Raw genomic sequence first — 27253 nt, forward strand, 5'->3', positions numbered from 1 at the left:
CACTGTAATTAGTAATTTAACATTTGAAAAGCAATTTTCTTAAAACCTTAAATTGGCTAAATTAAAAGTTGAGCTGAAATTGTTCAGAAATTTTATCACTTAAAATGCTGCTGGGGGGAGGAGTCAAGATGGTGGTGTGGGAAGACGTGGACTTAGCATCTCCCTACAACTAGGGCGCCTGCCGGCTGCTGGTGGGGAACTCTGACCCCCAAGGAGACAGGAGGAACCCCAGAGTGAACCAGTAGGACGTAGGGGGACCAAGGGGAGAGAAGTGGAGGCCAAACAAGATCAGTGCCCCTGAGGCCAGGGAGATCAGGAGAGGCAGGTAGGAGGGGCTCTCCAGGAAGAGTGGGAAGGGAGCAGAGGGCGATCACCTGGCCCACTCGGGCAGCGGAGCCTCCTGAGCTCTCAAGCCGGTTCCCCTCGTCCAAAGCCCCATCCAGGCCACGTGGGTCCTGGGGGCACAGGAGGGAGGCCGGGGAGATCAGGAGTGGAAGGCAGGAGGGGCCATCCAGGGGGAGCAGGAGAAGGGCGGAGGGCGATTGCCCCGCCCACTGGGGGCAGGGGAACCTGCTGAGCTCCCAGGCCAGTCCCCTGCCCTCCAAGGCCCTCCCTTCCACCCCCATGCAGCCACACTGGTCCTGGGGACATAGGAGGGAGGCCCAAGAGATCAGGAGAGGCAGGCGGGAGGGGCCCTCCCTGACATCAGACCAGAGGAGCAGGTGAGAGGAGAGGAGGGCGTTTGCCCTGCCCACTCGAGCCCAGGAAGGCTGCTGGGCTCCCAGGTGAGGTCCCCTGCTCTGACACCAGGGGTGGGGGGCACGCCTGGGCCCCTTCTGTTCCTTGAGCCTAAGCCCCACCCCCCACAGGGCCTTTTCCAGCCCTGTGGGTCCTGAGCATTGGCCCCGCCCACCACCCAAACCTCACCCTTGCTTAGGCCCTGCTCTCCATGGCCAAGGCCTTCCCCCAACCCTTTTTTTTTTTTCCTTTTCCCTCATTCTCTTTTTTACTACTGCGGTACTGATGAACCTTCCGGTTGCTGATTCATCTATATTATTATTTTTACATTCTTTCTAACATATCTGTTAGTTTCCTAGTCTAATTTTATTTTTTACTTTGTTACTGTGCTCTTTTTAATTCTTCTCTTTTTTTTTTTTTGCTGCCCCACACGGCTTGCAGGATCTTGATTCATGAGCCCGGGGTCAGGCAGAAGCTCCTGCGAAGGGAGCTCCGAGTCCAAACCACTGGACTAATAGAGAACCTCAGACCCCAGGGAATATTCATCAGAGTGAGGTCTCACAGAGTTCCTCATCTCAGCACCAAGACCCAGCTCTACCCAATAACCTACCCAGCTCTACCCAATAGTGGTGGAAGCCTCAGGCCAAACAACCAGTAAAACAGGAACACAATCCCACTCATTAAAAAAAAAAAAAAAAAAAGAGTCAGCAAAAAAGTACGTCACAGATGAAGAAGCAAGGTAAAAACCTACAAGACCAAATAAACAAAGAGGAAATAGGCAATCTACCTGAAAAAAATTCAGAGTAATGATAGTAAAGATGATCCAGAATCTCGAAAATACAACGGAAGCCCAGATTGAAAAAATACAAGAAATGTTTAACAAAGATCTAGAAGAACAAAAGAACAAACAAACAGAGATGAACAACACAATAACTGAAATGAAAAATACACTAGAAGGAATCAATAACAGAATAACGGAGGCAGAAGAACAAATAAGTGAGCTGGAACAAAATGACAGAAGTAACTGCCAAGGAGCGGAATAAGGAAAAAAGAATGAAAAGAATTGAAGACAATCTCTGAGATCTCTGGGACAATACTAAACAGACCAACATTCAAATTATAGGCATCCCAGAAGAAGAGAACAATAAAGGGTCTGAGAAAATATTTGAAGAGATTATAGTGGAAAACTTCCCTAACATGGGAAAGGAAATAGTCACCCAAGTCCAGGAAGCACAGAGAGTCCCATACAGGATAAACCCTAGGAAAAACACACCAGGACACAGGACACATATTAATCAAGCAAAAATTAAATTCAAAGAAAAAATATTAAAAGCAGCAAGGGGAAACAAAAAATAACGTACAAAGGAATCCCCATAAGGTTATCAGCTCATTTTTCAGTGGATACTCTGCAGGCCAGAAGGGAGTGGCAAGATATACTTAAAGTGATGAAAGAGAAAAACCTACAACCAAGATTACTCTACCCAGCAAGGACCTCATTCAGATTCGATGGAGAAGTCAAAAGCTTTTCAGACAAACAAAAGCTAAGAGAATTCAGCACCACCAAACCAGCTTTACAACAAATGCTAAAGAAACTTCTCTAAGCAGGAAATGCCAAAAGAAGGAAAAGACCCATAAAAAACAAACCCAAAACAATTGAGAAAATGGTAATAGGAACATACATATCGAAAATAACATTGAATGTAAATGGATTAAATGGCCCAACCAAAAGACACAGACTGGCTGAATGGATACAAAAACAAGACCCATATATATGCTGTCTACAAGAGACCCACTTCAGACCTAGGGACATATACAGACTGAAAGTGAAGGGATGGAAAAAGATATTCCATGCAAATGGAAATCAAAAGAAAGCTGGAGTAGCAACACTCCTATCAGATAAAATAGACTTTAAAATAAAGACTGTTACAAGAGATAAGGAGGGACACTACATAATGATCAAGGTATCAATCCAAGAAGAAGATATAACAATTACAAATGTTTATGCACCCAACATAGGAACACCTCAATACGTAAGGCAAATGCTAACAACCATGGAAGAAGAAATCGACAGTAATACAATAATAGTAGGGGACTTTAACACCCCGCTTACACCAGTGGACAGATCATCCAAACAGAAAATAAATAAGGAAACACAAGCTTTAAATGACACAACAGGGCTTCCCTGGTGGCGCAGTGGTTGAGAATCCGCCTGCCAATGCAGGGAACACGGGTTCGAACCCTGTTCTGGGAAGATCCCACAGGCCGCGGAGCGGCTGGGCCCGTGAGCCATAATTACTGAGCCTGCGCGTCTGGAGCCTGTGCTCCGCAACAAGAGAGGCCACGATAGTGAGAGGCCCGCGCACTGCGATGAAGAGTGGTCTCCGCTTGCCACAACTAGAGAAAGCCCTCGCACAGAAACGAAGACCCAACACAGCCATAAATAAATAAATAAAAATTTAAAAAAAATGACACAACAGATCAGATAGATCTAATTGATATTTATAGAACATTCCACCCAAAAGTGGCAGAATACACTTACTTCTCAAGTGCACACGGAACATTCTCTAGGATAGATCACATCTTGGGCCACAAATCAAGCCTCAGAAAATTTAAGAAAACTGAAATCGTATCAAGCTTCTTTTCTGACCACAACGCTATAGGACTGTAGATCAATTACAGAAAAAAACCTGTAAAAAACACAAATACACGGAGGCTAAACAGTGCGCTACTAAATAACCAAGAGATCACTGAAGAAATCAAAGAAGAAATTTAAAAAATACATTGAAACAAATGACAATGAAAACACGACGACCCAAAACCTATGGGACGCAGCAAAAGCAGTTCTAAGAGGGAAGTTTACAGCAATTCAATCTCACCTCAAGAAACAAGAAAAATCTCAAATAAACAATCTAACCTAACCCTACACTTAAAAGAACTAGAGAAAGAAGAACAAAGAAAACCCAAAGTCAGTAGAAGGGAAGAAATCATAAAGATCAGAGCAGAAATAAATGAAACAGAAATGAAGAAAACAACAGCAAAGATCAATAAAACTAAAAGCTGGTTCTTTGAGAAGATAAACAAAATTGATAAACCCTTAGCCAGACTCATCAAGAAAAAAAGGGAAAGGACGCAAATAAATAAATTTAGAAATGAAAAAGGAGAAATCACAACTGACACTGCAGAAGTACAAAGGACTACTACAAACAACTACATGCCAATAAAATGGACAAACATGAAGAAATGGACAAATTCTTGGAAAGGTACAATTTTCCAAGACTGAACCAGGAAGAATTAGAAAATATAAATAGACCTATCACAAGTAATGAAATTGAAACCGTAATTAAAAATCTTCCAACAAACAAAAGTCCAGGACCAGGTGGCTTCACAGGCGAATTCAATCAAACATTTAGAGAAGAGCTAACACAGATCCTTCTCAAACTCTTCCAAAAAACTGCAGAGGGAGAAACACTCCCAAATTCATTCTACAAAGCCACCATCACCCTGATACCAAAACCAGAAAAAAAAAAATCACAAAAAAAAGAAAATTACAGACCAGTATCACTGATGAACATAGATGCAAAAATCCTGAACAAAATACTAGCAAACAGAATCCAACAGCACTTTAAAAGGATCATACACCATGATCAAGTGGGATTTATCCCAGGGATGCAAGGATTCTTCAATATATGCAAATCAATCAATGTGATACACCACATTAATAAATTAAGGAATAAAAACCATATGATCATCTCAATAGATGCAGAAAAAGCTTGTGAACAAAATTCAACACCCATTTATGATAAAGACTCTCCAGAAAATGGGCATAGAGGGAACCTACCTCAACATAATAAAGACCATATATGACAAACCCACAGCAAGCATCATACTCAATGATGAAAAACTGAAAGCATTTCCACTAGGATCAGGAACAAGACAAGGATGTCCACTCTTGTCACTCTTTTCTTTTTCTTTTTTAATTAATTAATTCATTTATTTATTTATTTTTGGCTGTGTTGGGTCTTCGTTGCTGCGCGCGGGCTTTCTCTAGTTGCAAGCAAGTGGGGGCTACTCTTCATTGCAGTGCACAGGCTTCTCTTGTTGTGGAGCACGGGCTCTAGGCACACGGGCTTCAGCAGTTGTGGCACGTGGGCTCAGTAGTGGTGGCTCACAGGCTCTAGAGCACAGGCTCAGTATTTGTGGTGCACGGGCTCAGTTGCTCCACAGCATGTGGGATCCTCCTGGACCAGGGCTCGAACCCGTGTCCCCTGCACTGGCAGGCGGATTCCCATCCACTGCGCCATCAGGGAAGTCCCTCGCCACTCTTATTCAACATAGTTTTGGAAGTCCCAGCCATGGCAATCAAGAGAAAAAGAAATAGAAGGAATACAAATTGGAAAAGAAGAAGTAAAACTGTCACTATTTGCTTATGACATGATACTATACATAGAAAATCCTAAAGGTGCCACCAGAAAACTACTAGAATTGATCACTGAATTTGGTAAGGTTGCAGGATACAAAATTAATGCACAGAAATCTCTGGCATTCCTATACACCGACAACGAAAAATCAGCAAGAGAAATTAAGGAAACACTCCCATTTACCACTCAACAAAAAGAATAAAATACCTAGGAATAAACCTGCCTAAGGAGGCCAAAGACTTGTACTCAGAAAACTATAAAACATTGATGAAAGAAGTCAAAGATGACATAAACAGATGGAGAAATATACCATGTTCTTGGATTGGAAGAAATCAATATTGCGAAAATGACTATACTGCCCAAAGCAATCTACAGATTCAATGCAATCCATATCAAACTACCAATGGCATTCTTCACAGAATTAGAACAAAAGAATCTTACAATTCGTATGGAAACAAAAAAGACCCCAAATAGCCAAAGCAATCTTGAGGAAAAAAAAAAAAAAGAAGAATCAGGCTCCCTGACTTCAACTATACCACAAAGCTACAGTAATCAAGACAGTATGGTACTGGCACAAAAAGAGAAATATACATCAATGGTACGGGATAGAATGCCCAGAGATAAACCCACGCACATATGGGCACCTAATTTATGACAAAGGAGGCAAGAACATACAATGGAGAAAAGACAGCCTCTTCAATAAGTGGTGCTGGGAAAACTGGACGGCTACATGTAAAAGAATGAAATTAGAACACTCCTTAACACCATACACAAAAATAAACTCCAAATGGATTAAAGACTTAAATGTAAGACCAGACGCTATAAAACTTTTAGAGGAAAACATAGGAAAAACACTCTTTGACATAAACCACAGCAAGATCTTTTCTGACCCACCTCCTAGAATAACAGAAATAAAAACAAAAATAAACAAATGGGACTTAATTAAACTTAAAAGCTTTTGCACAGCAAAGGAAACACAAACAAGACCAAAAGACAACCCTCAGAATGGGAGAAAATATTTGCAAATGAAACAACAGACAAAGGATCAATCTCCAAAATATACAAACAGCTCAAGAGTTCAATATCAAAAAAACAAACAATCCAGTTAAAACAATGGGCGGAAGACCTAAATAGACATTTCACCAAGGAAGACATACAGATGGCCAAGAGGCACATGAAGAGATGCTCAACATCACTAATTATTAGAGAAATGCAAATCAAAACTACAATGAGGTATCACCTCACGCTGGTCAGAATGGCCATTATCAAAAAAGAAAGAAACAATAAATGCTGGAAAGGATGTGGTGAAAAGGGAACCCTCCTACACTGTTGTTGGGAACGTAAATTGATACAACCACTATGGAAAACAGTATGGAGGTTCCTTAAAAAACTAAAAATAGAACTACCATATGACTCAGCAATCCCACTACCGGACATATACCCTGAGAAAACCATAATTCAAAAAGAGAAAAAACCACGGTGGGGTGGGGATGGTGGTGTGCTGAACTGGGAGATTGGGATTGACATGTATACACTGATGTGTATAAAACTGATGACTAATAAGAACCTGCAGTATATAAAAACAAACAAACAAACAAAAAAAACAACTAATACTAAACTTTCTTTGGTTTATTTGTATGGAAATATGTTAATATAAATGTTTCAGACATTACATGAAATTTCTAAAAATCTTAACATTACATGAAATTTCTAAAAATCTTATATGTTCTGGTTTAATGTTATAAGTCATAATTCTAGTTATTACTTTAAAATGTATATCTCAGAAATAACTAAATTTCCTTGTCAATTGCATTACTATGAACTTTCATCATATCTTTAACCATGGTCATTTATAAGTCTTCTGTCATTTACAGACAGTTCTGGGTGTACTCTGATGCTTTTGCAAAAATGTTCCTATAAAAAGGTTTCATCTTCAAGGAATTCATGGAAAAGACTCTGAGAAGTACAGGTTTCTGGTAACTGACTATACTGCTGAACTGAATGAATAAGCATTTTCAGAACTCTAATGGAAAACTGATGAATTCATAAAAGTACTAACAAAAGATCAAGACAAGAAAAAATTAATTACATGGGACTGAGTGAACTGATGAGGATGATTATAGTTTTTGTGACTTTGAATAAAAAAAAAAAAAAATCCCACAAGGACTCAGAGGCAAAAAATATACAAATCAATTTTCACTGCAAAGTAAAGGAGCTGTTACAGTGGAGGATTACTGGACTGAATGTCAATATTATGACATAGTATGAGTGTGTTTCATGTTTGGTAATTGCAATCATTGTTGCTTTTGTTGTGGTCATCCATGTACAATGCTTGGTGTCTGTCTATTTATCTCTTGTAAAAATAAAATACAGTGTGTGTGTGAAAAAAACAAAAAACAAAAAGAGACATGCACCACAATGTTCACTGCAGCACTATTTACAATAGCCAGGACATGGAACCAACCTAAATGTCCATCGACAGATGAATGAATAAAGAAGATGTGGCACATATATACAATGGAATATTACTCAGCCATAAAAAGGAACAAAATTGAGTTATTTGTAGTGAGGTGAATGGACCTAGAGTCTGTCATATGGAATTAAGTAAGTCAGAAAGAGAAAAACAAATACCATATGCTAACGCATATATATGGAATCTAAAAAAAAGGGTACTGATGAACCAAATTGCAGGGCAGGAATAAAGAGGTAGACATAGAGAATGGACTTGAGGACATGGGGTGGGAGGGTGAAGCCAGAGTAGCATGGACGTATATACACTACCGAATGTAAAATAGTTGGCTGGTGGGAAGCAGCAGCATAGAACAGGGAGATCGGCTCGGTGCTCTGCGATGACCTAAGGGGTGGGATAGGGAGGATGGGAGGGAGGCTCAAGAGGGAGGGGATATGGGGACATGTGTATGCATATGGCTGATTCGCTTTGTTGTGCAACAGAAACTAACACAGTATTGTGAAGCAATTATACTCCAATACAGATGTATTAAATAAATAAAATAAAATAACTGAAAATACCTTAAAAAAAATGCTGCTGTATTTGACTTAAAATATCAACCAAGGGTTTCCCTGGTGGCACAGTGGTTGAGAATCTGCCTGCCAATGCAGGGGACACGGGTTTGAGCCCTGGTCTGGGAAGATCCCAAATGCCGCGGAGCAACTAGGCCCGTGAGCCACAACTACTCAGGCTTGCGCATCTGGAGCTTGTGCTCCGCAACGAGAGAGGCCGCGACAGTGAGAGGCCCGCGCACCGCGACGAAGAGTGGCCCCCGCTTGCCGCAACTAGAGAAAGCCCTCGCACAGAAACGAAGACCCAACACAGCCAAAAATAAAGAAATAAAGAAGCTTTCATTAAAAAAAAAAAAAAAAAAAAAAATCGACCAAATACCAGGGAAAAAAATTTAAACCCACAAACCAGATTCCTCTGAAAGATCTGAATGAAGATCAGTAGTCAAGACTCCACAGGATCAAATGCACAACCAATTCTACAGCAAAGCCAGATTAATGTAACACAGAAGAACAAGAGAAAAATCGAAGTCCACTTCGTGAGTCCTGCTGTATTTAAAAAACAAGGTGATAGATGCCACAGAACATTAGATTTCTAATTCCTATATTATCTCCAAAATAGGTCAGACAAAATTCTAACAAAGACCTCAATAGAAAGATACACGTTGCAGAGTGGTATCCAGAGGTGAACATTCTGTTTTCAGCTTCTCCATTAGGCTCCTGGTTCAGTACCCCATTTTGAGGGGGGAGGAGGAGCCTTTAGCCTATGCCATCCGAAAGAATGAAATGGTCTAATTTTGTTTGAGGGTTTTTTTTTATAAAAGGTACTGTTTTCATCTCAAAAGTTAAGGGAAGACAGAGAAAGGAAAGGGGAAAGAAAGTGATTTTATAGAAGATTTAGGGCAAAAAAATCCAAGGTAAATTCAGAAATATTCAGGAATCAGAAAACAGAATGTGGGAACTGTCTTCCAATACTATTAGCCAATACAGTAGTCTTTTTACAACTAACTCTTAAACTTATAGCAAAAGTGTTTGGCAATAGGTTAAGAAAAAGTTAGTAGACAAAATTAATTCCAATTCTTAAACAGCTATACAAACACCATTTTGTTTCCTCGGCAGATATATAAAACATTTTACAGATTCAGACTGTTCTTTTGTAGTATAAATTAGAAGACCAACTGTTCAAGTGCACATTCTCACTTAAAACTATTTGCCAGGTCTGATCTGGGTAAAAAAGCAATCAATTTCTGTTTACAGTCAGATGGAATACAAATTAAGGTGGAGACAATTTATCCACACTCCTTTATTGCCCTGCTTTATTACTAGTTTTTTAATATATTTGGTGTTCATAAGACTCCACTGAGACTGTGCAGAGCAAGAGAAAAAATAAAACTAAAACCAGACAGTAGGGCTTCCCTGGTGGTGCAGTGGTTGAGAATCTGCCCGCCAATGCAGGGGACACGGGTTCGAGCCCTGGTCTGGGAAGATCCCACATGCCACGGAGCAACTAGGCCCGTGAGCCACAACTACTGAGCCTGCGCGTCTGGAGCCTGTGCTCTGCAAGAAGAGAGGCCGCGATAGTGAGAGGCCTGCGCACCGCGATGAAGAGTGGCCCCCACTTGCCGCAACTAGAGAAAGCCCTCGCACAGAAACGAAGACCCAACACAGCCATAAATAAATAAATAAACAAATAAAAATTTTTAAAAAAAATTAAAAAAAAAAAAATCAGACAGTAACTGGGTATACATGCATTAGACAATATGACCAAGTAAACTGTCTTCCTGAAAATGTCCTGGACTTGTCTGAATTACCTACTAGGGAGTTCAGGAATGCTACCTTTTTTATTGGCACAAAAATAGACATATAGATCAATGGAACAGTATAGAGAGCCCAGAAATAAACCCACACATCTACCGTCAATTAATCTTCAACAAAGGAGGCAAGAATATACAATGGAGAAAAGACAGTCTCCTCAGCAAGTGGTACTGGGAAAGCTGGACAGCTGCATGTAAATCAGTGAAGTTAGAACACTCCCTCACACCATACACAAAAATAAACTCAAAATGGCTCACAGACTTAAATACAAGACATGACACCATAAAACTCCTAGAAGAGAACACAGGACAAACATTCTCTGATATAAATTGTAGCAATGCTTTCTTAGGTCAGTCTCCCAAGGCAATAAATAAAAGCAAAAATAAACAAACGGAACCTCATCAAACCTATAAGCTTCTGCACAGCAAAGGAAATCATAAACGAAATGAAAAGACAACCCACAGAATTGGAGAAAATATTTGCAAATGATGAGACGGACAAAGGCTTAATTTCCAAAATATACAAACAGCTCACACAACTCAGTATCAAAAAAACAAACAACCTAATCAAAAAATGGGCAGAAGACCTAAACAGACATTTCCCCAAAGAAGACATACAGATGGCCAACAGCATATGAAAAGATGCTGAACATCACTAATTATTAGAGAAATGCAAATCAAAACTACCACTTCACACTGGTCAGAATGGCCATCATCAAAAAGTCTGCAAATAATAAATGCTGGAGAGGGTATGGAGAAAAGGGAACCCCCTCCTATACTGTTGATGGGAATGTAAGCTGGTGCAGCCAGTATGGAGAACAGTATGGAGGTTCCTTGAAAAACTAAAAGTAGAAGAGTTATAAACATGAAGAATATAGCAGATAATTTCTGTATGCTCTAAAAACATATAGAGATAAAATTTTAATAAATGAAAGCACATATTTTAATAAACATGCAATACTTCCCTATTATGTACCTCAAACTACTGTTTAGGTTTCCATCACCTGTTCCACCATACCTGTTTAATTTTTTTAATCTCAGTAAACTCTGTGCCACCTCCATACTGGCCTCAGTAAATGCTGATGGATCTCCACTTACTATTTGGCCCCGGCATGGACATACATCCTTCTCTAACTAGCCCACAGCAAGGTTGAGGCAGTAAACTTTCTAACGGTACAGTTTTAACAGAAGACTATTAGAACATGGACTTACTTAGAAAAGCTACTCCCAAAGCCCACAGGCCCAAGACAACCCCCTGACAGGGCTTTCCTGCTCAGCTTCCTGGACAGCTCCCAGCCACAAGACCACCTGCCTATCACCCCACCTGCCTGCCTACCACAGGGCTTATCCTACCTCCTGCCCAAAGGGCAGGCTGTCGATCCCAATCACTTCTCCAGCTTTAGAGCTGCCTGCCTGTCCAATGTTAGCACCTCCTGACCATCTATAGAACCTACTGCACTCCTTGCTCCAAGAATGTGCCTACTCAGCTGCAAGGCTGTGGCCAGCCCCGCCATACTAGAGAACCACCCAGGAATGAGTCTGGAACACAGAATCTAAGGATTCTCAGGCCATATCCTGCTCTGGGATCTGCCTCTTCCTTAGATGACTGACATGGCATTCCTAATGTCATGCCCTTCAGAAAAGATCCCTCTTTGTTACTCATAGGACCCCACCGTATCAGACATACAGGATGACCACATGAAAACAAAACAGTGCAACACCAGAATAAAATAATCTGTACAGTTTTATTTCTCACTGCTCTCTAATCACACATTCACAACCCGACTTCCTCCAACTACTACAACATACACAATTTTTCATGTCTCTGAACTCCATTTGGGATTCAATGCCACTAATTTCAACTTTCCATTTTTCCTGAATTCTTTCATATGCTTTGGTATCTCCAACTCTGAAAAGGTCTAGAGCAGCGCTTCTTAACATGGAGTACTTGAACGCCCTAGGAAACAGTGAACACCACGGAATTAAATGTAGAAGTCTCTGTGTATGCATTTTGTGTAGGGTGAGGGTATACAGCATCCCTAAGTTCTCAAAAGGGACCCAAAATATATTAGGTCTTGAATTTCTCTGTCCTGTCTATAGCAATTAGCATAGCAATGAATACATTACAGAGCTCAGTAAGCATTTGCTGCCTGGCTGCAGACATAAGACCACTTATGGTTTTCTTGTTCTTTGCACGAAACTGCTTCTTTAAAAGTATATGAAGGCCCTAATTTCATTCATTCAAAAGACATTTATTGGGACTTCCCTGGTGGCGCAGTGGATAAGAATCCGCCTGCCAATGCAGGGGACACGGGTTCGATCCCTGGTCCAGGAAGATCCCACATGCTGCGGAGCAACTAAGCCCGTGCACCATAACTACAGAAGCCCATGTGCCACGACTACTGAAGCCTGCGCGCCTAGAGCCCGTGCTCCACAACAAGAGAAGCCACCGCAATGAGAAGCCCGTACACGGCCAACAAAGAGTAGCCCCCTCTCGCCACAATCAGAGAAAGCCTGCACGCAGCAACGAAGACCCAATGCAGCCCAAAAAAATAAAAAAAAAGATATTTATATTGAGAGCATATTGTGTGACAAAACACCATACTAGGCTCCAAGGATGAAAAAAATACAGTATCCGTCACAAAGAACTCGTAATGGGGGAGACAGAAACATCTAATTATAATACAACATGGTATAAGGGCAATGATGGAGAGGAGGCTTCTATGTGATAGCTGATATTATGAGAGTATATAAGCGACTGACATGTGGGTAAGAGCACTGGGCAAAGAAAGAAAGGGAGTTCCCTGGTGGTCTAGTAGTTAGGATTCGGCACTTTCACTGCCATGGCCCGGGTTTAATCCCTAGTCAGGGAACTAAGATCCTGCAAGCCGCGAGGCGTGGCAAAAATAAAAAAATAAAATTAAAAAAAAAAAGAAAGAAAATAAATAAATAAAGTTGTTAAAGAGACTAAACCTTAAAAGCTCATGTCAGGGAATTCCCTGGTGGTGCACTGGTTAGGACTGTGCTCTTCCACTGCAGGGGGCACAGGTTTGATCCCTGGTCGGGGAACTAAGATCCCGCATGTCACGCAGCATGGCCAAAACAAACAAACAAACAAACAAAAAAGGGGTGGGAAAAAGTGAGACAGAGACACTCAAGCAAATAATTACAATTAAAAAAATTATTAAAAAAAAAAAGTTCGGGCTTCCCTGGTGGCACAGTGATTGAGAATCTGCCTGCCAATGCAGGGGACACGGGTTCGAGCCCTGGTCTAGGAAGATCCCACATGCCGCGGAGCAACTGGGCCCGTGAGCCACAATTACTGAGCCTGCGCGTCTGGAGCCTGTGCTCTGCAAGAAGAGAGGCCGCGATAGTGAGAGGCCCACGCACCGTGATGAAGAGTGGCCCCCGCTTGCCACAACTGGAGAAAGCCCTCGCACAGAAACGAAGACCCAACACAGCCATAAATAAATAAAAATTTAAAAAAAAATTTTTTTTAAAAAGTAAAAAGAAAAAGTTCATGTCATAAGAAAAGAAAGAAAAAAACACTAGGGGAACACAAACACATTGAAGGGCAGTGTGAAAGAAATGAAGCCCAAGAATAAAGCAGGAAAGAACTGATTAATAAGACCCATGAAAAACAGAGCAGCTTCTAAAGGAGGGTGAAATCAACAGTGTCAAATGCAGCAGTAAAGACTGAAACAGTCCAAAAGATCTAGCAACTAGAGGTTACTGGTAGCCTCAGAAGTTTCCAAGTTGTGAGCATAAAAGGCAGACTACTCCTCATGGGAGGAGTCAGTAGAAAATGCGAGTTAAGAAGTCTGGATAAGAAAGGAATACAGAACAGTAATTAGAAGAATTCAAGATAAAAAGCGATCCTTTTTAGGATGAGAAGGACTTCAACCGGTTGTCAGGCTAAAGGGAAAGAGTAAGTGGAAAGGAAGAGGTTGAAGAGTCTGGACACAGAGAGGTGACATAAAAGAGCAAGAACCCAGGAATGGTAAAATGGACAGAGTCAAGGGCATGACTGGAGAAGCTGGGATTAAACAGGAAGTGAGATATCTCCTCTACTAAAGCCAAAGGAAAGAGAACAATGATGGCAAGGGGGAAGAGAAATCTGTAGATGAGGGAGGGGACAGACAGTTGATGATAGAGAGCATTCCCAATAACCAATTTTCTCATGTATGGTTTTTCACTTAAGCTGTGACAAAGGAGCTGGCAAGCAAAAGTGATTCTGAAGACTAAATCTAACTTGAAATAAGGAATTAGATGAAATTACACTGTACTAGGTGAATCTAGAGTCAAAGGATGAGTGTTGAGACAAAATATGTTCTGTGTTATTTCACTAAAGCTGGTACAATATGTATTTTTGAACAACCATAACAGCTGAAATGCAGTAGGGAAAATAATCTAGGTCTAGACTTGGCAAACTTTTCCTATAAAGGGCCAGATGGTAAACATTTTTTGGCTTTGAAAGCCATATAGTCTCTATTACAACTATTCAACTCTATCGCTGTAGCATTAAAGCAGCCACAGACAATGCATAAATGAACGGGCATAACTGTGTTTCAATAAAACTTTATTTATTGATGAGTCGATTTGGTCCACAGGCTTTAAGTCTGCTGATCTCTGTTCTACAGGCTGAGAATAGTACAAAGGAAATGAAGCAGTAGAAAGAAGCATGAGAGAGAATGGAATAAGGAAGTACAAAAGAAGAGAAGCCACAGAACTAAAATATAGTTGAGTTGGGGTATAAAATCAAAGAGCAAAATATGAATAAAGGAGCAATAGGAAGAGCAGAAAGTGAATAAAGGAAAAAAGGAGATGAGAAAGGGAAGTTGGAAGGAGACAGAAAACCAAGTAAAAATTGAGTAGCGACAATATGTCAATTCCAAGGTAGACAGACACAAAGGCAGCTGAATGCCCTAAAAAATAGGTGGCAAAATGAAAAGGGGAAAATGAGAGCATCCCAGATCTGTCTGCACTGGAATTCAAATAAAAGATAAAAACACACACTAATTTTCCAGTGATAATCTGATGGTCTCTTCTAATTACACATGTGCAAAATGAACCCACGGCTTGCAAGATGTAAAGCTACTTTTCACTGTGCCCATAAATCAAACTGGTATGTGTACAACATTCAAGAGGTCAGATGAAACTTATTCACCATATCCTAAGATATCAATTATTTCTACGCCTATTATTCATTTGCATATGTATATGAATGACTTTTAAACCTTATTAAAATCAATGAAGTTAGCATTAAAAACTTAAAAGCCACATTGACCTTACTAACTCTAAGAAGTTTTCCCCAAAAGAAAGCCAAACATTTAAAAAGGAAAAGGGAGCTTCCCTGGTGGCGCAGTGGTTGAGAATCTGCCTGCCAATGCAGGGGACACGGGTTCGAGCCCTGGTCTGGGAAGATCCCACATGCTGCGGAGTAACTGGGCCTGTGAGCCACAAGTACTGAGCCTGCGCGTCTGGAGCCTGTGCTCCGCAACAAGAGAGGCCGCGATAGTGAGAGGCCCGCGCACCGCGATGAAGAGTGGCCCTCCTTGCCGCAACTACAGAAAGCCCTCGCACAGAAACGAAGACCCAACACAGCCAAAAATAAAAAAAAATTTTTTTTAAAGACTTTAAAAAAAAAAAAAAAAGGAAAAGAATTTTTGAACAATATAATAATCTGCATATTTATACTGCATGAGAATTTTGTTTTTTACTTTTGGCTTTATTTGTGGGGAAATCCTTTAAGGTAAATCCAGATTAATTCTGAACCAGCTCAGCTAAACAATAAATTAGACCACATAATTTATGTCACTATAGGACAACGTTTAAGAACATGACTTGGAGTTAGAGAGCATCTGGGTTTGTGTCCTCACTTTATCAAGTTAATTAATCATGTCTCAGTTCCCTCACCTACAACATGTGGATAATAATCACACCCATTTCAGAAAGAAGTTGTGATGATTAAATGAAAAAATGCACATAAAATGCTTAGCACAGAGTCCAACACATAGAATAGACACTTGATTTTAGTTACGTATAATCAACTTAAGATTTTGACAGTACTATTACAGAATAGAATTATAAGATAAAAGCTCAGAAAGGAAACAAATTTCCCTCTTCTTTTAGGAAGCTATGATGTAATATTAGTTTTTTTGTTCTTATCACTCATTCACTTCCATTAATCCTTAAAAAAAAAAAACCTCAATCCATCTACCCATTTAAAACGTAGCAAAGTGGTATCAAACTGATACCAGTGGGGACTATTCAAGATAATCTACAATTCTGAGACAGAAAGGGCACTGTGAGGTAAGGAAAGAAAGTACAAATCCTCATGACCTCCAGAACAGAGCCATTCTTAGGATCTTATCGTATGCAACTCATGGCTCACATGCCTGACTACACCTCAGAATCAAATACTCAGCGCCTCACCCAGGCTAATTACAATGAAATCAGAATCTCCAAAAGTGAGAACTAGGCAATTTTTAAAACCCATGGAGACTAAAATGTGAAACCAGCACTAAGAATCACTAGTTAAATCCTACCTTCCTTTACTCAAGGAGACTAGAAATCTGAGTATGTGTTTAACACAAAATAATATAAATCTAAAAGCAGTACTAAGTGCCTTAATTTTCACAATAAATCATGCCAATTAATTACTCTAAAAAATTTTTCTCTATAGTATCTCCAAAATAATACTTTTATAGAGGCAACTTCTGCCAGGATAGTGTTAAGAATCAGGATTAAGAGAACTGAAATTCTAAACACATGACTTAATACTATTTTCAGGATACTATGCACTGGACAGAATTGTATAATTCACTAAACCACTACAGTCTTTAAATAAAATACCTGAAATTACTCCACTACTAGATGTCCTCATCAAAAAAACTATTTATGTGCATAGTAAAATACATTCATCCCCTTATGAGTGTACTGAACGCTGTCAAAGCTGTTGCTCTGATTTGTATTTTCTTGGCTTTCTACAATAAACACAAATTACCTGAGAAATAAAGGCATAATAAAATAATAAACAAAATAAAGTAAAAATTTAAAGACATAAATGTTTAAGAGGATCAATGAATGGGATGGATACTATACACGTCTTCAAGTAATATTTACCTTTCCAAACTTGGGAAATGCCAATTCCCTTTAAGAACAAAAACCAAAGCATACTGTGAATGGCTTTTAGCTTAATGGCCTGGTACCCAATAGACCAGGGAACATCTGTTGCTGTTGTTGCCAATACTTTTTCCAGAGTGCTAAGTGATAAATTCAACTAAAATTTTATTTTTCCTTTTGACTTATGATCCAAGTCACTTTTTAAATTTAAAACAGTGAAATACTTCAATAGTGTAAGTATAAATATAAATAATTTTGTGCTCCTGGACATAAACATAATCAACTCCAAAGGCAGTCACTAAAAAAAGACTTGTTTCCTTGTACGGGCCACTGAAGGACTCTTAGACAAAGAGTTGTGAATCAAAGACACAGACAATTAGGAAAATACAAGATCAGAACAGTGCTTTCATCAGCAATGCAAAAGCAGTTTCAGAGTACCTAGCCTGGCTAGCTTCTGAAAAAGCAATCTAACTAAAGGTGAAAACCTTATCAAGAGGTCCAAGAGAAAGGCTTTAACTTTCTGGAGGCTTGTAATTTCTAAATAACAGCATAGAAGAATCAGTGCAACAATGAAAACAACTGTTGGTATAGACTGAATAATGAAAATCAAAAACTGCTGTTATAATTTGCAATAGAAATGACTACAGAATTTGAACCCCACCCCCAAAAAAATCATTTGAGAATTTTAGAACCAATTTCAAAATTGCTCAGGAGAGCCTTTCAATGTGTTATTGAACACTCAATACTGCGGAGTATGCTCTCCAAATGAGTAACAGCAATGCCCATATTTTCCTCCTCAATAGACACCTGAAACAGACTAAATTTTAACATAACTACATCACTGCTTTTATACTCTTAAAACATAGTCCCATACTCTGAATGTTCCTTCCAGTATACGTGTTCTACTTCCTTACGTTTTTCAACTTCATTAGACAATCATTTTCTATCCACAGCTCTCTGCCCTTCTCCCTTAGCCCTGTGCTTTGATTTCTTTACAAATTAAAAAACTAAAGTATTTATAGAACAACAAGCGTAGTAAAACTATAAGTATTATTTATAAACATTATAAAACTAAAAACGTGTAAGCTAAAACACTGTAAGTCAAATGGGACAAGAAATTTTTAGTTGAGTATAATCAGTAGCATTCTTGATCATAAATCTTTAGAAAATTCTTTACAAACTGTTTTTTAATAGAATACAAACTCTCATTATTTATCCTACCAAAAGCACCAAGGAATCTTCCCCCGAGGTTTTAAATATTTTCCAGCAAAAGTGCATTAATATTTCCATTTGTCTTAATCAAAAAAGCCCTTATTTCTTAAAAAAAAAAAAAGAAAGAAAAAGAAAAAAGAAAAGTCTGTATGATCAGTGCAGAGAGTCTTTGCCTGAATATATCTAATAAACCATAAAGCATATTTAGGAAATCAAAACTCACCTCTTCTTGCATAACTGGAGTCCATATCTTTAAACTGTACCACAACAAAATCTGAACACTTGAACAAAATACTCTCCATTATTTCTTCACGCTTTGGCCCCGAACTGGATTCTGTACTTTTCTCATGCGCAGCATCAAGTACCAAATCACACTAGAAAGAATAACATAAGTAAATATTCAAAACATTTATAAAATAAAATCTGACATGAATTCTTTAGCACATCAAGGTACTATTTCTTATATGCCTTTGGTAAAAAATTATCTCAAGAGATCCTTATAATCATACCTTTTTCTCAGAAATATGATCTACTATCTATTCCAATATTCAAAAATCCTCTCATCTAAAAGTTGGTCTTTACTACCATGGTCTGTCTTAAGCACAATAGTGGTAAAGAGGAAAACAATGAAACGCCAGATCACTCTTCTACTCCATAATACTTGCAAAGACAAAAAATATTTTAATAAGCAAAAAGAGCAAGAAGTCTTTTTGAATACACAAACCCGTCTATAAAGTAATCAGTACTTGAAACTGAAGAGCGAAATCATTCAAAGTGGTTTTAAAAAGCACATTAAAGGTAAAGTACTAAGCATGAAAATGTGACAAACATACCTGCCTCACAACTACAAACTGCTAAATCAGAAACTAATAAACACTACAAGAAAGTCACACAAACATATACAGTAGTTGATGATTCAAGGGGTTTTACATTTAAAGCAAAGAAAAAAAGTAAAAATTACCTTAGGACTGTATGTTTTAAAAACTCCTTCATATATACCTCCGTTTTTCACTTGTACTTCACATTTGGATCCCTAAAAACATACAATTAATTTATCAAAGAAACACTGTGCTATGCAGTCATGGGGGATAACTGCTTTCATTTTACTTTTTAATAGCTTCATTCAACATATTAGGTAACCACTGACAGAATAAAAAATTTTTAAAACATTAATACACCAAATTCTCAAAATTCTTCAGGAGGCCTTGCTCAGAGTCTGCAGTATAAGTTTAAGTAGTGAAATTTAGTATTTTTGACTCCAGTTTTATTAAGTGACAAAATAATGCACTACAGACAATCAACTAGTAACATTATTTCGTACACAGCATAACAAGAACGCTTTTATAGTGAGTTGCAATGGCTTGAATAGAGTTCTCATCTGTTTTCTAAATCATCCTGATTAAACATGACCTAAGAAATGTTACTTTGAGAATCATTCACATTTTAACTTCATGAAATTATTTTATTCCACTCACAAGGCAGTTTCTCCCCAATACTCTGATAACTTACAACAACTGATGTAAGTATATGAACCATCCTCATATTTGCATAGATTCCATCAAAAGAAATCTGGAATATTAAGAAAAAACATTATTGGAACTCATTATTTATCTTTGTATATATATTAAAGTTAACACTTCTTCTGTTACAAAACATTTACTTAGGTTTATAATACCTTACACTCATTAAAGGGAGATTTGGTTTACTACAATCTTTTGCCTCCTTATGGAGTGTAAGTTTTCAAAAGTGAAATCAGTCATAACAACTAACAATGTTTTGACTATACATGATACAAAAAAGCAAAAGTGAACTTCCGTATATGAGGAAAGACAAAACCACAGGAACAGAAGACAGGTCAATGACTGAAGAGTAGGATTCACTACAAACTGGCATGAGGGATTTCTGGAGGTGATAAACTGTTCTATTACCTTGACTGTGATGGTGGTTACACAATTGTATACATCAAAACTCACAGAACTGTACACTAAATAGGGTTAAATATACCTTAAAAAATAAATGGGGTAGGGACTGCCCTGGTGGCTCAGTGGTTGGGAATCCACCTGTCAATGCAGGGGATACGGGTTCCAGCCCTGGTCCGGGAGGATCCCACATATCACGGAACAACTAAGCCCATGCGCCACAACTACTGAGCCTGAGCTCTGGAGACAACAAGACACAACTACTGAAGCCTGCACGCCTACAGCCCATGCTCCGTAACAAGAGAAGCCACTGCAATGAGAAGCCTGTGCACCGCAATGAAGACCTAATGCAGCCATAAATCAATCAATCAATCCTATGCTTAAAAAAAAAAAATAAAACAAATGGGGTGGAAGGGGAACCTCTGTAGAAGACCCTTGACTATCTTCTCTTAGCATATCTGAATCAATGATATTGCTCTAAGGTATAATAAACCACATCACTCCTTATTACACACTACATAAGCATGTGTCCTGATTCTGAAGAAGAAAATCTGTCCACAATAAAGGCAAAGTCTCAAAAAATAGTGACAACTTCTCATTTATATTTCTTGCATCTTGTGGAACTTGCACATTCTGTCCTTTGTGCCCAGTTTAATTTCACTGATAAAGTTCCAAAATTTAAAACCAGAAGGCCCTTTTCCAGGGAGAAAAATGAATAAAAGATAGCACATTATTTCAAAAACAAAACCCCAAAGTTTTGAAAACTCCAGTCCTAGTGTTCCATTTATCTCATTAATCATTTATATTTGCCTTTAGTCATTTATAAAAGAACAAATGAGTTGTTATTATTAAGCATGAAAAATAAAAATATAATTTACAGATAATTCTGCATTTTACACATGGAGTCACCATTAAAAAACAACAGATAGGACTTCCCTGGTGGCAGGTGGAAGTTCTAAGAATCCGCCTGCCAATGCAGGGGACACGGGTTCGAGCCCTGGTCCGGGAAGATCCCACATGCCACGGAGCAACTAAGCCCATGTGCCACAACTACTGAGCCTGCACTCTAGAGCCTGCAAGCCACAACTACTGAGCCCACACGCTGCAACTACTGAAGCCTGCGCGCCTAGAGCCCGTGCTCCGCAACAAGAGAAGCCACCACAACGAGAAGCCCACGCACCACAATGAAGAGTAGCCCCGGCTCACCGCAACTAGAGAAAGCCCGTGAGCAGCAACGAAGACCCAACACAGCCATAAATAAATTAATTTATATTAAAAAAACCCCAACAGATATAGCTAATGGTCTTACAGCTAACCGTATTAATCTGCAAAGGGTATCCGAGATAGAAGGCAATTTATTTATTTATTTTTTGGCCTTGGCTTTTGGTCTGTGGTTTAGAAATCACATTTTAGTTATCAATTTTTCCAAACAAGTAACATTAAAGTTACTCACCGTAGGTTGAGGCAGTCCTTTGCTACTGTTTCGGCCTCTGAAAAGATTAAATGTTATATTTATGAAATTCAACAAGCTAAACAAGCTAAAAATTTTTTTCAAATTTGAAATATCTTATAATTCCATCCAAAAACACACAGGCTATCTGTGGGGAGGGCTCATCTAATATTAAGTATAAAGGCTACATAAGTATGACTCTCGCTGCGCTTTGCTGGCTCAGAGGCCCAGAACAGGTAGGGGTCAAGGGAGGGAGGAAGGAGGAAAGAAATGTGACCACAATCAAAATGAAATAAAGTAAAAATAAAAACAACCTATTTAAAGAAATAACCAATACCAAATATAATAATCTCTACTCCAAAAGTAACCACTCTGTTATAAAAAGCTACCCAGGAGCAAAATATAGATTATATTCCTGATTTAACTGACATATTTGACTAACATCAAGTTACTGCCCATATTTTTCCCTCACCTCTAAAAATAGGTACTGTGTTTACAACTGCAGAAAGACATTTGAAAATAAGTTGAATCATTCAAAAAACTTTCACTTTAAATAATAAGTGCCTCTGTCAGGATCTATATAACAAGTGCCTTTCCCTGCCAAACCCCTCCCTCTGAAATAGTGCAGTACACCAACATCAGTTGTCAAGTAATTTCCAGTAACATGAACTCTATTTTCAAGTAAACTTAGAAAACATAATACACTGTAAGGCTTGCTCCAATGGAAAAAATCAGGCCCTTTATGAAATGATAAAAAAAATTAATAAAGTAAAATTAGTTACTCTTGAGTAACAGTATTGGAATCTCATTCTAATAAAATAATCACAACACTCAAATAAAGCCACAAACTTCAAACATTCAAAGAGAAGCACAATTCAGGTGAAAAAGCCCAGCAGTATGAATGGTGCCAATTCTCAGAAAAGTAGGACTGATATTAGCACTCTGATGTCAGCTGATTTTGTCTCCAACTCTCATCTACCTTCTCTCATCTAGAAGGTAACGTCTTTGGACTTCCCTGGTGGTCCAGTGGTTAAGACTCCGTGCTCCCAATGCAGGGGGCGTGGGTTCAATCCCTGGTCGGGGAAGATCCCACGTGCCATGTGGCATGGCCAAAAAAAAAGACAGAAAGCAAGAAAGAAAATAATGTCTTCAATCAAATCACCTGAGATTCCTTCCACTTCTAACATTCTACCTCTCACACAGCACAGATAGAGAAATTCCTAAAGTCTAAGGAATATGACCAATAATTTATCATTTATAAAACATTACAAACCAGACACTATGGTAAGCATTATGTCAAATCTCTCCCCTACTTTACAGGTAAGGAAACTGTACCTTAGCAGCTAAATATCTTGACCAAAATCATCCAGTTCAAGAGTAGTAGAGCTGGGCTTCCCTGGTGGCACAGTGGTTAAGAATCCGTCTGCCAATGCAGGGGACACGGGTTCGAGCCCTGGTCCGGGAAGATCCCACATGCCGCGGAGCAACTAAACCCGTGCGCCACAACTACTGAGCCTGCGTGCCTAGAGCCTGCGCTCTGCAACAAGAGAGGCCACCGCAATGAGAAGCCCGCGCATCTCAACGAAGAGTAGCCCCTGCTCACCTCAACTAGAGAAAGCCCGCGTGCAGCAATGAAGACCCAACGCAGCCAAAAATAAAATAAATAAAATAAATAAATTTAAAAAAAAAATCTTTAAAGAGTAGTAGAGCTGGTATTTAAACCAGGTGATCCAAAGTATAGACTTTTCATTTCTAGGTTATGTTGCCTTTCTGACATTGTATCACAAGGAATAAACTTGACAATAAAGCCTAACCCCATTTCTACATCTTTCAAATACCATTTGAATGTACTGTTTCTCTATTTATTTGTAGTCTGCAGCCAAAGACAAACAGATTTTGTTTATTTATTTGTTTATTTATTTGTTTGGCTGCGCTGGGTCTTAGTTGTGGCATGCGGGATCTTCGTTGCCGCGTGTGGGATCTTTAGTTGCGGCATGCGAACTCTTACTTGCGGCATGTGGGATCTAGTTCCCTGACCAGAGATTGAACCCTGGCCGCCTGCATTGGGAGCATGGAGTCTTAGCCACTGGAGCACCAGGGAAGTCCCGTCAAAGACTATAAAATAATGGCTACGTCTTGCCATTTTATCTTATCCTAGTGGTTGCTGTGATGCCACAGTTAAAAGACTTAAACAAATGACACGAATTAAGTGCCCTTAAACTTATGCAGCATCCCCACAATACTATTTAAAAGAATGTAAAACATAAAACTCCGTTACAGAAGTCACATTATTTTTTTATTGATTGTACAGTTGTATCTTTGACTAATAAAGAGCAATTGTTTCAACAATACAGTTTACTTAGTAGAACAAACTGGTCAGTAAGGAAAATAAAAGACTCAGAGTGATATAAAAGTGGTACAAAATCAGTATAGAAACCACTGATTTCCACTGATCTACGAGGTGGGTGGACACCCAAAGGGAATGTTAGCATACCACAGTAACGTTCTCTGAAACTGGTAAAGCCCACGTTCATTCTTGTTTTTTTCATTTTGGATCCACTCAGATTATGCTTGACTTTTACTCTTTTCCTTTAGTATTTCAGGAAAAGCATTCTAATATTTCATACAGTAAAAAACAAACAAAAAAAGACTCTCAAAAAAAGCTAAGATCATGTCTTAGTCCTAAATATACCTATAATGTGACAGATCAGATTTAGCAAAACAACAATATCCAGGATTCTAAATTTCCAATAACCACTGAACATGAGGTTAAAATGTGATTCAAAATGCTAGTCAAATTAATATAAAGAAATTTACAAAAATAATAATAAAGAGTTCATATTGCTTCAAAATAATACAGGAGGGAGAAAATAGATGGGGCTATAAATGAAAAAAGACTGGCATGAGTTGGTAACTGCTGAAGCCAGGTGATGGGTGTGCAGGGGTTCATTATATCATTCTTCTTGTTTTTTACAATTTCCTTAAGTCAAAAAAAAAGCCTTCGGGTATGACACAATGGAAGCCTGGATTTAATCAAGTGTATAAATCTACCAATTTACAGGGAACATTGGGTAGAAGAGTAAATTAACTGATACCATGAGGTTACAAGTCCGTTAAATCCAGAATGTGGTAAATTTGACTTAAGAGATGACAGTTCCTTCTACAAATAATGGCATGTGAAGAAAACAAAATATGCAGGAAAAATTATTATACATTTAAAGATACACGAAAATCAAAAGCAAAGCGTGGCTTCCCAATTTCAAAACTCATCACAAAGCTACAGTAATCTAAAGAGTGTGGTCCCGGCCTAAGGACAGACATAAAAACCAATGGCATAGGGCTTCCCTGGTGGTGCAGTGGTTGAGAATCTGCCTGCCAATGCAGGGGACACGGGTTCGAGCCCTGGTTTGGGAAGATCCCACATGCCACGGAGCAGCTGGGCCTGTGAGCCACAACTACTGAGCCTGCGCGTCTGGAGCCTGTGCTCCACAACAAGAGAAGCCGCAATAGTGAGAGGCCCGCGCACCGCGATGAAGAGTGGCCCCCGCTTGCCGCAACTAGAGGAAGCCCTCACACAGAAACGAAGACCCAACACAGCCAAAATAAATAAATAAATAAATTAAAAAAAAAAAGATTAAAAAAAAAACAATGGCATAGAATACAGAGCCCAGAAATAAACCCTCATACTTACGGGCAATTGATTATTAACAAGGGGGTCAAGATCATTCAAAGGAAGGTCTCTTCAACAAATGATTCTGGGGACTTCCCTGGTGGTCCACTGGTTAAGAATCCACCATCCAATGCAGGGGACGCGGGTTTGAGCCCTGGTCGGGGAACTAAGATCCCACATGCCGTGGGGCAACGTAGCCCATGCACCACAATTAGAGAGAAGCCTGCGCGCTGCAATGAAAGATCCCACCTGCCGCAGCTAAGACACAACGCAGCCCCGCCCGCCCCCCCCCCAAAAAAAGGCGCCAAAGACCTAAATTTAAGAGCTAAAACTATGAAACTCTTAGGAAAAAAAAAAGGGAAAATCTTCATGGCCTTGAATTTGGCAATAATTTATTAACTGTGACACCAAAGGCATACAACATAAGAAAAAATATGTATAAAAAGGATTTCATCAAAATTAAAAACTTTTGTGCAAAAAACAGTATCAGAGTGTAAAAAGACAACCCACAGAACAGTAGAAAATACCTGCATACATCTCATAACGGGTTAATATCTAGAATACATAAAGAACTCCTACAACTCGACATCAAAAAAAAACATACAACTCAGTTCAAAAATGGGCAAAAGACTTGAATAGACATTTCTCCAAAGAAGTTTATACAGTTGGCCAACAAGCACATGAAAAGATGCTCAAATCACACTGGTAATTAGGAAAATACAAATCAAAACCACAATGAGCTACGATGGCTATTATAAACAACAAAACAATGGCTATTATAAACAGAAAATAACAAGTGTTGACAAAAATGTGGAGAAACTGGAACTCTTGTACACCGTTTCTAGGAATGCAAAACTGTGCAGCTACTGTGGAAAATAGTATGGCAGTTCCTCAAAAAACTAAACATAGGATTATCATATGATCCAGGAATCTCACTTCTGAATGTATACCCAAAATAACTGGAAGCAGAGATTTTAACATATATTTGTACACCAATGTTCAGAGCAGCTTTATTCACAAAAGGCAAAAGGTGGGAAAAAACCAAATGTCCACTGACGAATGTATAAACACAATGTGGTACCATCCATACAATGGAATATTATTCAGTCTTAAATGAAGTTCTGATACATGCTACAACATGAATGAACCCTGAAGACATGCAAAGTGAAATAAGACATACACAAAAGGACAACTATTACATGATTCTACTTATGTAAGATACACAGAGTACTCAAATTCATAGAAATAGAAAGTAGAATGGTAGATCCCAGGGGCTGGGGGACTGCGGAATTAGAAGCAAATGCTTAATGTGTATAGGGCTTCCTTTGGGGGTGAAAATGTTTTAGAACTTAATAGAGGTGGTAGTAGTAAAACAACTGGAATGTACTTAATGACAGTGAACCACACATTTAAAAATGGTTAAAACAGTAACTTCCGTGTTATGTATATTTTACCACAATTTAAAAAAACAGAGAATTCCCTGGCGGTCCAGTGGTTAGGACTCTGCACTTTCACTGCCGAGGGCCCGGGTTCAATCCCTGGTCAGGGAACTAAGATCCCGTAAGCCACACAGGGGCCATAAACAAACAAACAAACATAAAAAAATAAATTTTTTAAAAAAAGGTAAGCTCCAAATGAAATTCATTTGCAACAGTGCGTAGAGAAGTTCATGCCTAAGGGTGCTCTCAGAAACAGTGCAGACTGTGGTCAAAGGCAACTGAGAGTAAATTGGTAAAATCATTGCTTAACATAGGCTAACTTGATTTAAAAAAAAAAAAAAAGAAGATCCAACTACAAACTGTCTATAAAAGAGATACTTTAGACTGAAAGATATAAATAGATTGAAAGTAAAAAGATGGAAAAAGACATAGCGTCAAACAAGAAAGCTA

At 39.0% G+C, this 27253-nt stretch overlaps 1 protein-coding gene across 12 annotated transcripts in view; it reads right to left on the reverse strand.

The window, feature by feature from the left end:
- Positions 1-27253, reverse strand: part of ATXN2 (ataxin 2) — a 137492-nt gene that overhangs the window by 82462 nt on the left and 27777 nt on the right. For all 12 annotated transcript variants that reach the window (XM_068563246.1, XM_068563239.1, XM_068563237.1 and 9 more), the window contains exons 2-5: positions 21698-21734; positions 19835-19894; positions 19287-19358; positions 18549-18699 (exon numbers count right to left, since the gene is read on the reverse strand). In XM_068563246.1, the coding sequence (XP_068419347.1) occupies positions 18549-18699; positions 19287-19358; positions 19835-19867 (256 nt within the window). In that variant the 5' untranslated portion in view covers positions 19868-19894; positions 21698-21734. The remainder of the gene's footprint in view (positions 1-18548; positions 18700-19286; positions 19359-19834; positions 19895-21697; positions 21735-27253) is intronic.

Source organism: Eschrichtius robustus, chromosome 14 (genome assembly GCF_028021215.1).
Source record: "Eschrichtius robustus isolate mEscRob2 chromosome 14, mEscRob2.pri, whole genome shotgun sequence".
NCBI lineage: Eukaryota > Metazoa > Chordata > Mammalia > Artiodactyla > Eschrichtiidae > Eschrichtius > Eschrichtius robustus.